At 58.1% G+C, this 13468-nt stretch overlaps 1 protein-coding gene across 5 annotated transcripts in view; it reads left to right on the top strand.

The window, feature by feature from the left end:
• WDR86 (WD repeat domain 86) overlaps positions 1–13468 on the top strand; it is a 37937-nt gene that overhangs the window by 7483 nt on the left and 16986 nt on the right. For all 5 annotated transcript variants that reach the window (XM_082473823.1, XM_082473826.1, XM_082473825.1 and 2 more), the window contains exons 3-4: positions 4024–4165; positions 6653–7073. In XM_082473823.1, the coding sequence (XP_082329949.1) occupies positions 4024–4165; positions 6653–7073 (563 nt within the window). The remainder of the gene's footprint in view (positions 1–4023; positions 4166–6652; positions 7074–13468) is intronic.

The following is a 13468-nucleotide window of genomic DNA, read 5'->3' as shown; positions in this document are numbered from 1 at the left end:
GAGCTCCCCTGTGGGTGCGGATTAAGGAGAACGGGGATGGAGGCGGGAGAGCAGTTTGGTCAAGGTTGTGGAGCAGGAGAGGCTGGGCTGAGGACAGGCCCTGTGGCGGCAGCAGTGACCAGAGCATCAGCCCGGCCTGGGAGCTGGGGGGCGGGTGGCCCAAGCCTGAGTCCTCATGGCTTTGTCAGACCCTGTCCATTCCAGCCAGGGCTCCCGTGCTCAGACAACGGCAGGAAACAACTGGCACCTCCGAGTGGTAACTCAAGGAGGGTCTAATCAAGGGACGCTTGCAGAGTGTGGGGAACCACTGTACTTATGGCGAGTACCAGAGGGGCTGTCACCATCCCCAGGCCTGAAGGAGGGAGGGTGGGAGCGGTCACTGCCGCCTGGAAACGGCTGGGGGGGGGGCTCCCTCCAGGGAGGCGTGACTGTGGTTTGAGGGCCTCAGCCAGCGTATCCCGAACTAGAGACCCCCTCCTGGGGCTCCCGATTGTCTGAACCTTGTGGGCAGCGGAGGAGACGGAGCCCACAGCGGGTGAGGGCGCTGCAGGGAGCAGGCTGGAGAAGACGAGGACCCAGGGGGGCAGACGAAAGACTCCAGGGGCAGCAGGGCGAGAGGAGGCCCCGCTTTTCATGCTGAGGTGAAGGCGTGTTCAGCTGGGCCGTGCCCACTCCAGGCCCCTCTGCCCCTGCAGACCCTGGTCTCCAGCGCGGCGAGCTGCTGCTGCACGGGGAGGGGGCACTTGGACTCTAAACCTGCAGCAAGTCCAAGGGCGTGCAAGCCGGGAGACGGGGCCGGCTACCTTGGCAGGAAACCCTGAGCCTCAGCATATTCTTTTGAACATAATAACCGCATTTTATCTGCATTCTACATCCCTTCAAAAATATTTATTTTTAGTTTGGCTTTCTTGCTTATTCTGCACAATTCCAACAGCTTGTGGCCGAGGCGCTGTGGTCCCTGGAGACTTGATGGGCCCTCCCTTCTCCGAGCCCTCACTCCTCCACCCCTGGTGATCCTGCCGGGGCGGTGGAGCCCTGTTGTAGGTCTGTGGATTATAGTCAGGGGCGCGCTCCGCAGCCCCCAGGGTCCCTGTGCTGCAAGGGCTCTGAGCCCGGATCGCTCCCTTGGGTTGTCAGATGTGAGATGGGCGTCTTGTGCCGGAGAAGGGGCTTGTGCGGGGGGGGAGAGCCTTGATCGATGCAGGAACCCCCGCCAGCTTGGCCAGGCCCCTGAGGGGGGCCGGAGGATCAGCCTGGCCCAGCTTCAGAGATGAGTTTTGTTTACATTGAAAAACTTCTTTTTATTATCACCTCTTTTCTTCAAGTCTGTTTATATTTCTGTTGATTTGCAATCAGCGTATATATCCTTTTTTTTTTACTTCTACATATCAGAAAAGCTGTCCCACTCTCACGGTCTTGGTTAATGGCTGCAGTTTCACCGAGTCTAGGTGCCACGCTTGGATTTTCAGTGTTTTTCTTGGCCTGATTGACGGGTTCACATGACACTCTGCCTTGCTGCTGTCAGATGCTGTTGAGATGGGACGGAAGGAGCTGGAATGGGAGTGACAGCCCGAGGGAGCCTCTCCTGGCCTTGGCTGGCACTGGGGACCTCTCTCATGGCGCTGAGCCCTCCCGACCCTCCTGATGGCTGATCTGGTCTCGGGGAAAGCTCGTTGAGAATCCTCAAATATTTTATAAACATTTTGGGGTTGGCAAAGAGCTGGGCTGGGGTTTGCCAAACACATTTGCCCTCGACTTTTAAACTGATGTGCACTTTGAGGGAAACAGTCTGCAGCCTCTTCCCGTGTTTACTTAATTTACGCAAATGTTGTTTTCCTAGAGGCCTGGTATGTGCTATCCAAGAAGATGGGATTCTTTCTTACTTTAAAAAAAAATTCTGTTTCTTAGAACCCAGGAAGTTGGGTTCTTCCAAGAGAAACTAAGCTTGACCCCAGGGCCAAAAAAAAGAAAAAAAAAAAGTGTGACTCAGCTTGAAACTACCCAAGAGATTCTAAATCCCCGTCTACAAGATACCAGATATCTAGATGAAGTTTTAAAATCTGATCGAAATCCTTGAAGTAATAAATATGACGCTCCCATGTGTTATTATTGGAATTCATCAGTCTCCTCGTCTGTGAAATGGCTCTTAGGTCTAACATTCCTTTGCTTCCGTTGATTTTCTGGTCCCTGAATTCTTCTCCAATTGAGTCAGCTTCAGTTTGCTGTTGGAAGTGCTTATATCCGAGATGGAAACACTTTTACCTGAAAAACAGGCCCTACTGTGTCCAAGGATGGAGGGCTCCTGGGCTGCTTAATAATGGTCGAGGGGTAAACATTGACCCCACAGCCAGGGTGAGAGTCAGAAGATCTGACAACTGCCCCGTAAGAGGATGACCACGTGCACTTGGCCGAGACCCCAGACTGCGGGGCCCTCCCTCCGTCCCAGACCTCCACCCTCACTGTGTCTGCTTCATCCACCGTTTCTGCCAAACGCCTGAATTCTGGCCCCAGGGGCCCCTCTTGCTTTGGTGTGTGCTAGCTTCTCTCCCAGATGCTCTTCCTCTTCTCCCGACAGACACGGGCACTGCGTAGACCCTTCCTTGCCTGCCACACCCAGGCTTCTGCTCTGTCCACCCTCGTCACGCTCTGTCCCAGCACGTATCAAGCTTGGCTGACTGTCCCTCCTTCTGGGCTGGCTGCTCTGTTTGAAGGCAGGGAATGTGTTTTAATCATCTCTGCATCTGTATTTGTGTCCTGCGGCTGCTGTGACCGACGATCACACTGGGTTTCCTTAAAACAAGTTTATTCCGGCACAAGTCTGGAGGCCAAAAGTCCAAAATCAGTGTCACTGGGATGAAATCAAGGGGTTGGCAGGGCTGGGTTCCTTCTGCAACCTGTAGGGGAGAATGCCGTTGCCTTTCCAGCTTCTGATGGCTGCTGCATCCCTTGGCTTGTGGCCGCATCACTCCGGTCTTCAGGGCCAGCACCTGCCAACCTCTGCTCTGTCTTCACGGTGCCTTCTCTGTGTCCTCGGATCTCCCTCTGCCTCCTCTATGTGTGTGTTTATTTATTTATTTATTTACTTATTTGGCTGTGCCGGGTCTTAGGTGTGGCATGAGGGATCTTTAGTTGCGGCATGTGGGATCTTTAGTTGCAGCATGTGGGCTCTTAGTTGCGACATGCAGGATCCAGTTCCCTGACCAGGGGTCGAACCTGGGCCCCCTGCATTGGGAACATGGAGTCTTAACCACTGGACCACCAGGGAAGTCCCTCTGCCTCCTTCTTATAAGCATGCTTGTGATGGCGTGTAGGGCCCACCCTGATATCCAAGACAATCTCCCCATCTCAAGATCCTTAATTAATTGCATCTATAAATGTGTCTCCTTCCAAGAAAGGTAACATTTCTAGGTTCCAGCAATTAGGACCTGCTGCTCTCTTTGGGGCCAGAATTCTCCCTACCACAGTGTCTCTCCCCAAACGTAAGAACAGCTCACGGCTAACATTTACACAGCCGGCACAGGAACACCGTGAGATAGGCACCGTCACTCTCCCCATTTCAGGGGAGGAAATCGAGGCACAGAGAGGTGAAATAACTTGCCCATGGGCAGCCAGTAGCAGCACCAGGCTGCTAGCCCAGGCATTCTGGTTCCGAAGACCATGGCCTTGGCCTCTGTACTTCCTGCCTCTGTAACATGGGGTTTGTTGAATGACTGAGTGAATACAAATAGCTGAAAAGTTTGAAGAAGACTAAAAGGAGATGACTAAGAAGGGGGAGGGAAGGAGTGGAGGGAGGAAGGATTCCAGGGCAGGCTAAGTGCCCCCTGAATTGCTCCTGGCTCCCACGATTCCTGAGATTCTCCCAGACTTAAAGCGTCATTTCAACACGCTAGTCACTACTGGACTTGCTGCAAACACTCGCCGCCCCCTGCTTTCCTCCCTTCCTCCCCATCTCAAACATTCTCAAAGAAAAACAGGAGCTGGCATGCCCTGCTGTGCTCACGTCTCCCCCCACCTCATCTGCAGGGCACGAAAGCTACGTGACCTTCTGCCAGCTGGAGGACGAAGCCGCCTTCACGTGCAGTGCTGACTGCACCATCAGGAAGTGGGACGTGCTGACCGGGCAGTGTCTGCAGGTGTTCCGGGGACACACGTCCATTGTGAACAGGTCGGTGTGCCTGCCAGGCGGGGAGGACTCGGCCTCTCCTCGTGGTACCCGGCCGAGTCCCAGGGGACAGAGATGTAGGCTGTGGGGCCCCTGCCCTGGAGGAGCTTAGCTTCCCTGGGGAACACGTGTGGACGTGCGGGGAGGCGGTCAGGAGCACACAGCAGTGGAAGGGCAGCAGTGTCCCCTGACTGCCCGGGGCTGCAGGTGGGGGGTTGGGAGGCCGAGGTGGGGCAGGGAGGCACCACCAACACTCAGACCAGAGCCTGAAAGCCCTCCCATGGCCCTGGCAGCACAGCTGTCCCCAGCTGGGTGCAGGGAAAGGGGTTGGAGGCTACAGCTCCTACCGAGGGAACAAATTCCAGAGGAAATGGCTTAATTGGTACCTGATGGTGGACTTGGGGCTCGGAGGAGGAGGAGAACGGCGATTGTTCTGAAGAGGGAGTCGCGGGCGTTTATAAACCTCTCCTCTCCGTGTTGCTGTTGAAAATATCCCAGACCCTCCTTCTCATGCAGGTTTGAATTTTTGCAAAAACGTATTGCGTTTGGGTCTGAGCTGAGCCATGGAGATTCCTTGGTGCTCAGATCAATTGGACACTATTTCTTTAACTTGGGGCCGTCGCAAACTCCCGAGGGAATGCCCGGTATGAGCAGGAGTCTGGGCACCGGGGCCCTCGTGACCTCACTGGCCAGGAAGGGCAGCTGCCCGGGCAGCGCACTAAGCAGGGAAAGGGCCCCGTGCAGGCGGGCGTTTGGCGGGGTGGGGGTCAGGGACGGAAGGATGTTCTCAGCCAGAGGGGATCCTGGCAGCCTGAGCTTTGTGGAGCCTGGGTCCGGGTGGGACCCGTCTGGCCTAATGTTCCAGCGCACGGTGGGTGGAAGTGGTGGGTCAGCCCGATCATTAACTGCCCGGAGTACCAGCTGCCTGCGGATGGAACGGTGCTCCCGCAGGGCGGGAACGGGGAAGCATCCCTGAGCGGAAAGGCAGAAGGGTCGTGTTGGCTCAGGATGGTTCTGAGTGGAGAAGGACCCCAGTGGGGACCCCATAGAGCTCCGCCCCAGCCCCCGCCTCCTGCAGCTGAGCTTTCATCCCCCCTACACCCCTTAGATAGAGCAGGCGAGGCCCGGGGACCTGGGAGACCAGCCAGCACCACGCAGGCCGGGGCGGAGGAGGGCTGGGATTGGGACCCGGATTTCAGCCCCTGCTGGCCTCTTCCACACTCTTTCTTGAGAAAGAAGTTTGTGACTGAGGTAAAAGTGTGGGCCTGGGGCGCCTCCTCTAGTGAGGCTGTGAGAGGCTGGAAGGGCTGACAGAGGATGGGGTGGGTGGAAGAAGGCCACATCTCAGGGGACCAGCCGGCCCTCCGGTTGTACCTGGAAACGAATCAGTGGCTCCTCAAAAGTAAATCTGGACAATTAAGGCTAGAAAGGATGCTCTGCCAGGTGTAGACTCTCCCGAGTGCACACACAACACACACACATGTTCACTTACAAGTAGACATATGCACTCATGCACACACACACACACACACACACACACACGCCGCTTTTGAGCAGTTGGCTCTTCTAAACATCTCAGGGTGCATATTTCATTATGAAGTAACTGTGCTCACAAATGTGTGATGGCCCCGAGGTGAGGATGTGGGCTACACTTCTCGTGTTTTCAGAGCCGGGCCAGGTGTGTGAGCTTCTGGGGGCACCGGCCCGGCCTGGCGTTCCTGCCGTCACAGGCCACACCCGGCAGGACTCGGGCCGCCAGAACATCACCCGAGGCACCACGTCGTCACTGTCCATTAGAAACACACATGTGGTGAAAACCGTATCTCCTGGCATTAGGGAAGAAGCCATCAGTAGAGAGTGTGCTTTTCTTGTGCTGCGTCCTTAATGACTTGCAGGAAGTGAGAACTGCTCAGAGGTGAGAAGCCGCGGAAGGAAGGTCTGCTCTGTTCCGTGTCCATCTTTCCTCCTGCCCGTGCTAGGCTCCCAGGCAAGACCTTTTAAAAGAGGGGGCACCAGGTGCCTCTGAGACTGAGATGGGGGTCCTGACCCCCCTGTGGCCACACAGACGACACGCCTCATTCCAGGTTCAGGCCGTAGCCCTTTGGGGGTGGTGTGTAAATTAGGGTCCACCCTCATGCCCTTTGAAGTTATACACAGAGTTCTATGCTAGAGACCGATGTGTATTTTCTGCAGAGAAAGTCTTAGCATACATCAAGATGAGAATAGGAGTCATGAATAGTTACTGTTTGGCAGGCTCTGCTCCCCCCTCCCCCTGCCCCTCCCCCGGGCTCTCCTGGCTCCCTCACTGCCCCCCTCCTGCAGGGGGCCTGAGATTCCTCAGCCTTGAGATTTTCTCAGACTCGGGTCTCCCAGTCACTGGGACCGTTCATTCTTCTCACCCATCACCTGGGCTCGTTGAACACGTAAGACGCCAGCCTGCCGGGCAGCCCTGCGCGCCCTGACCCCTGACCCTTCCCCTCTTGCCACCAGGATCCTGGTCGCCAACAACCAGCTCTTCAGCAGCTCCTACGACCGGACAGCTCGAGCCTGGAGTGTGGACAAGGGGCAGGTGGCCCGGGAGTTCCGGGGCCACCGCAACTGTGTGCTGACTCTAGCCTACTCTGCCCCCCAGGACCTCCCTGGGGCTCCGTGCGCGGAGGAGGCCGTGGCCAGGGGGCTCCTGGTGACGGGCAGCACGGATGGCACGGCCAAGGTCTGGCAGGTGGCCAGCGGCTGCTGCCACCAGACACTGCGGGGCCACACAGGTGCCGTGCTCTGCCTGGTGCTGGCCACGCCTGGCCACACGGCCTTCACCGGCAGCACGGATGCCACCGTCCGAGCCTGGGACATCCTGAGTGGCCAGCAGCTGCGGGTGTTCCAGGAGCACCAGGGCTCCGTCATCTGTCTGGAGGTGAGGCCGGCCTGGCTGCCAGGGAGGCCCCTGGCTCCTCCTCTGAGCTGCCGCCCCGCCCCAGCGTACCAGTCAGCTCAGGCTGTGGAACAAAGTACCACTGACCGGGCAGCTTAAACGACAGAGATTGATTGGCTCACGGTTCTGGAGGCCGGAAGTCCGAGACCAAGGTGTCGGCAGGGTTGGTTTCCTCCGAGGCCCCTCCCCTCGGCTTGTAGACGGCCTTTCCCCCGGTGTCCTCACACGGTCTGCCCTCTGCTTCCAGATTCCCTCTTCTCGTGAGGACACCAGTCATACTGGATGAGTTTCCACTCTAATGCCCTCATTTTAACTGAATTACCTCCTTAAAGGCCCTATTTCCAAATACAGTCACGTTCACGGGTACCAGGGTTAGGGCTGTTGCCAACACAAGAATTTTGGTTTCCTTCCGTGTGGAGTGAGGATTACGTCCGCGCACAAACCGTGGTCCATAATTCCTAAATCCAAAAGTCGAAAAAAAGGAAGGTTTTTTCTTAGGCTTGGCATCAGAACTCATTTTGATATGAGGCTGGTTGTAGTTAAGTTTAACCTCACTTCCTGGGACTACGTGTACCTTTGCTGTGGAAACACGACTGTGGTCCTCAAATCCAAAAACTCCTGAAACACATCGGCCGAGGTTTGGGTTAGGGATTACGGACATGGAGCTGTGCCCACCCCGGGTGGTCGTGAGGATGTAGTGAGTTGACAGCGGACGCAGTGCCTGCTGCAGAGCCAGTTCTTGATGCCCGTCCGCCTGTGATACTGTTGCTGTGAAGCATGTGTTGCTATGAGGATGTGTGGCCTGCACTTGGCGGGCACGTCTGCAGGATATGGTCCCTCCCTCTCTCTAGATATTAGGGTCTGGATGTTCCTGGCCCGGGTCACGGCCACAGCCCTTTCCCTTCTCCAGGCCAGTTCCCACACCCGAGGTGAGCAGGTTGGGGTGCAGTGCTCGGAGGCGCCGAGCCCCTGGGGAGCCACCGATGAAGCGATGGGGGTGGGCTCAAGGTGGCAGGAAGTAGTGTGTGGCAGTCCCCTGGGGAGCCAGGCCAGGACGCCCGTTTTGGGTTCTCGAGGTGAAGGGCAAGCCCTAGGGCCCCAGGACCAGTGGAGTAGAGAAGGGCTCCACTTTGCTTGGACAGAATGATCTCTGGCCCCTAGTGAACGCCAGAGGGCCCATGTTTGTTTGGTTGTCTAAATTGCATTTTTCTAGCGATGGGGGCAAGGCGGGGGATTGGTTGTTACTGAGCTGAGATTTGGCCACCTGGTTTCTTTTTCTTTTTTCTTTTTTTTTAACTTTGATTTTTTTTTAAATTTTTATTGGAGTAGAGTTGATTTACAATATTGTGTTAGTTTCAGGTGTACAGCAAAGTGAATCAGTTATGCATACACATATATCCACTCCTTTTTTAGATTCTTTTCCCATCTCGGCCATTACAGAGTATTGAGTAGAGTTCCCTGTGCTGTACAGCAGGTCCCTAAGCCACCGGGTATCTGATCCCGGGACTTGGGGAGGCAAAGGGAGGACCGGGAGGCACCTGGGAGGCAGCACTGTGTGTGACGGGGAGAGGTGTGCAGGGGGCAGTGGGGATGCGTCCTGGGCGGGGCATGGGGGGGCGGGCTCTGGGTTCCTGAGGGTGGGCGGGGTCTCTGGGCTCAGTTTCCTGGTACCGCCCAGGGGCAAGTCCGTCTCCCATGTTGGAGTCAGCCTGCAGGGCGCGGAGCCCGGTGTCGGGCACAGCAGTGGGAGTGAATGAGCCCGGGAGCAGAGCCGGACCTCTGCAGGAGGGGGCTCAGGAGACCGTGAGAAGCAGGAAGGCCAGGCCAACTCGTAGTGTGGGGAGCTCCTGGTGTGGGGTGGGGAGCTCCCAGAGTGAAGTCAGTGTTGTTCCCGTGAGCACACACCGGGGTCTGTCCAGGATGGGTCCCAGGCGGGGGTGGGGGTGGTGGGCGTGGGGAGAGGGCCCTGCTGGGCGGTGGGATGGGGACGGGGCGGGGTGAGGGTGGGCACAGTGCAGTGTGTGGAGGACCCTGGGGTCAGAGTTGGAAGGAGGCAGGGCCCACGCTGTTGGCTTGGGCGGGGAGGGTCGCCCCCAGTGTCAGGAGCAGCGGGCCCCGTCATAGAGGCCGGTCCTAAAACGGAGCCTGAAGGGACGGGCACAAAGGCAGCACACACGCTGGTGCCGCAGCAGCAGCGGCGCTTGACTCAGGAAACATGCGGTTATTTGGTTTGTTGGTTAGCTACTTCATTAGCTGTTAAGTCACAGCCTGCTTCGCCCCACGGTGGGACTGAGGCAGAAAAGCCCCCGTTTTTCAGAGTAGTTGGGGGATAAGATTCTGCTCCATAAGGTCCAGGGCCACCATCTCCACAGTAGATGGCTGGCGCCTTCCCGAGAAACGGAGGACCCGCCGACCCCCAGCTGTCCAGGCTTCCTTTGCTTTGATATGACGTCCCCTCAGAGGGGGCCACAAGGGCCCCTGTAGCTTGGATGCTGTATCCTCGCGTCTCCCTGTTGTGTTTCCCCGGTACAAACTCAGATCTAGGTGTACCGCGACTTGGGAGACGCACGTGCGGGTGACCTGTGGGTGTGCTGGCTTTGCCCGCTTGCCAGGGTCCCTCCTCCTCCCCACGTTAGGGTCGGGGAAGACCCTTTCCCTCCCCTCCTGATCTGCCTCTTTAATAGAAGGGCTTCCCCACGTCCCCCCCTGCCATCAGAAACTTGCAGGGCCACCTGCCAGTCTCGGCCCCAGCCCGTGAGACCCTGGCCATGCGGGGCCGTCGCTGGGACCCTGCTGTCACCTCTGGGCTGAGTGTGAAGCACAGCACAGAGTCGGGGCGCCACCCCCCGCCCCTGCTCACCTTACAATCTCCAAATAGATGACCCTCGGTTCACGTCTGCATGTCTGTTTCCTCCCTCTGTCCCTTCCCTGCACGTCCACATGCAGGTTGAGCCACCTAAGCCAAGGAAGGATCTCTCCTTGGGGACCTCCCAGAATTGCGACCCTCCCAGCTCGGCGAGCGGTGGGCTGGCTGCCTTCCCAGACGCCCTGCAGAGGCAGGCAGGGTTCCCGGGGGTCTGGAGACGCGGGATGGTTCTGTGAGCCCTGCGGCCTGGCCTCTGGCGTTGTTTAGGGAGGAAGCACTCGTGCCGGCAGGTGGAGAGCGAGGGAGTTGTCATCTGTGGTTTCCCGTTAGGCTGAGTGGGAGGTGTCCACTGGGATCCCGGGGGGCCTGTTCCATGGAGCTGCGGTGTTTACACCGTCCCTGGGAAACAGGTCAGGCCCTTTTGTGTGTTGAGATAAACTTGGGGGCCACCTTTTCAGAGGCTGGGGAGAAGAGAGGAAGCTCACAGAGCTATGCAGCCTCCTATGCCTGTCTCCGAACCATTGGCCCGTGTGGATGAGGTACCCACTGCAGCATCCTGCCGCCTCCTTGCAGGCCTGCGGCCCACTCTGAACTTGCCGGGAGCTGAGACGAGGCCCAAGAAATCGGCCAAGCCCTGGGGGGCCTCTGCCTTTCCTCTTCACTGTGGGATGTGTATCCAGGGTCAAGCACGCCAACCCCAGAGGGTTCCAGAAGCCAGGTGGGGGCAGAGCAGGAGTGCACAGGCCTCCTACGGAGAAGGTGGGCCAGAGCAGAGGTGAGGGCTCACTTCCAAGTAACAAACTCAAGGTCAAGCCCGCTGACCACCGAGGGGGACCGCTCCTTTACCCCTGCTCTTCGGAGGGGCTCCCAGGGTCTGGGCTCAACCGGGTGGTCCTTCTGAAGAAAGAGAAAGTGGAGACGCTTTCCTGTCCCTTCATATTTTTAAATTTTTAGTTATGAAACATTTCAAACATAAAGTATAGCAAACGGTAAATGGGACACCTATGTACCCACCTTTGAAATGAGATATTAAAATAAACATTTCCAGTACAGCCAGAGGGGGAAAGGAAAGGCTCTGCCAGGTGTGGGGCAGCCCAGGGGCTCGGGGCATGCACCTGCCCGTCTGCAGCATTGTCAGGCCCTCCGTTCTTTTCCTACAAAAGCACTGTCCTGCCAAAGCCCGAGGGGCTGGAGCAGAGATTGCTGCTGCCTTTTAGGGATACGTACCGGCTCCCGGCTTAGATCAGGCTGCGTGCATTATTGAATTTATCCTCACGGCCACCTGTAAGGGTGATTATTTTTTCTCATTTTGTACATGAGAAGACGGAGGCTCAGAGTGGGCAAGCAATTTGCCCAAGGTCTCACAGCTGGTAAAGGGCAGAGACAGGATTTGAACCCAGGACTGAACATGCAACCTGTGCTTTTAACAAGCAGCTTTCAAAAGGTGTGTCTGGGCCCATACCGTGCTGGAGTCGGGGAGCCTCTTGCGACAGGAGGCTGAGTGCCCGGAGCCTGGCTGTGCTCTGCACCTGGCCCTGCTCACCACCTGGCCCAGCTGCTTCTCTCCCGCTGCCCTGTGCGTGGCCTGTCGTGAGTGGAGGGGAGGCCACGGCCGCACCCCTGGGGCCGCAGCAGCAGAGCCCCAGGCCTGCCCTCCGCTTGGGTGGATCACACGCAGGGAGATGGCCCATAAGCCCCGTCCTGTCCTCTCGGAGCTGCCTTGGCTGCTGGGAGGGAGTCCTCCTGGACTGGCCTTTGTGACTCGCCCTGTCAGGGTCTGTCCTGCTTTCCCCATCTGCCTTGAGCCTCTCTGGTCTCTGCGGGCTGCGCTGCTCCTCCCCGTGGGTGTCCTTTCAGGAAACCAGCCAAAGCAAGCAGTGAGGCGTCCGCCTGCTTATCAGCCTCGGGGCTCAGGATCTGTGCTTTGAAAGTGTGCTGCTTTTTAAGCACATGCGCCAGGCCCTGCGTCGTCGTCGGGACACCCGCTATGAGCAGGAGGCGTCTTCCCTTTGTCTCGGCCGCTGTGGACGCTCAGTGCCTCCTTCACGGGGCCGGGCAGACAGAGCTGCAGAGGCCGAGTGGCCTAGGTGTGCCACTAGGGTCTCCATCTCACAGGCTGCACGTACCCACTCCCCTTATCATAGGTCTGGGAGCCTCAGTGGGTAGTTTGGAGAGTGTGGTCCCTGGAGGTCTGGGGCTGTCTCTGGGAGTGACACTTGATGGGGGGACAGTCAGGAAACACTGGGGCCAGTGGCACTCGGCCTGGGGGGCAGGGTGCAGACAGTGCTGGGCAGCATGAGGAGGGGTCCTGGAGGGTGGCTTTCCCACAGAAGATGAGGGGGGGTCAGCACAGAGAGGACTTGTAAAGGGGGGCACGGCATGTGCCCGGGATCTCAGGGCACAGCGAGGACACATGTGCACCTGGGGAAGCCGGGCCACGTTCAGGCTCCAGGCACAGGGCTGAAGGGGGTGCCCCGCAGGTTCCCCTGCCCTTCTCGGTGGTGGTGCAGACGGAGGGGGGACCGGGCGATGTTCTGGACCCTGCTGGAGCCCTCGGGTGTGCGGACATCGCACGCGGCCCTGTCCTCGGGGAGTGGACCGCCAGCGGGAGAGGCCAGAAGCCAGGCTCCATTGGCTGGGCCAGTCGTCAACCCAGTAGCACCGGAGGGCAGGGCCTGAGAGACGCGGGCCAGGCCTGTCGCCCACTTGGTCCACCCTCAGCCTCTGCCTCCAAGAGGTATACGTGTCCCTCGAGATTGCACCCCCTCTGCCATAGCGATTGGCCCAAGGCCAAGTTTGACCTGTGCTGTGGCTGTGGGGTGGAAAGATGCACTGGGCCAGAGTCCTATTCTCCGGGATTTAAACTGGGAAGTAATATGGGGAAACTAAGTCAGCTGTGGGAAGTGGAGTGGTAAGTGGCCAAGATGGGTAGGTAGTGTGTGCTCGAGCTAGGAGGACTTGGGACGAGTAAGGATGCCCATTCCAGGGACTTCCCTGGCGGTACAGGGGTTAGGACTCCGCGCTTCCACTGCAGGGGGCACGGGTTCGATCCCTGGTCGGGGAACCAAGATCCCTCAAAACAAACAAACTAGGCCCACCGCCTGCTGCCCCTGGGAGAAGGACCTCATCTTTCCTAAGCCTCCAGCGGCCCCTGGGCCCCAGCGGCGCCCTGGATGGCTGTCTTGGGGACTTGTAGCCTGCCCTCCTCTTCCTGGGCCCTGCAAAGTGGGAGAAGGCCTGGTGCCATCAGCCAGCTAACGGCAGCTGAGTACCCCACTCCGCCAGCCTTCGGTTCGCGTCCGTGTCTCCAATAACCAGAGGTGCTGTGCTGGTCGGGAGCTCTCTGGGCTGCGTGGTGTTTGCTGTAGGGAAATTTGCAGAATTATTTCAATTGTCTTTGGGCTTCCCTCGCGCTAGTACCCTGTCCCTCTTGGCAGGGGTGCTTCTGGGAGCGGGGCTTCCTCATGCCCTTCCCTTGTCTCCCAGGCCCTCTCCTAACCTCCTGCAACGC

Source organism: Balaenoptera physalus (genome assembly GCF_965194825.1).
Source record: "Balaenoptera physalus genome assembly, chromosome: 8".
Classification (NCBI taxonomy): domain Eukaryota; kingdom Metazoa; phylum Chordata; class Mammalia; order Artiodactyla; family Balaenopteridae; genus Balaenoptera; species Balaenoptera physalus.
This window is presented reverse-complemented; position numbering and strand designations above follow the sequence as displayed.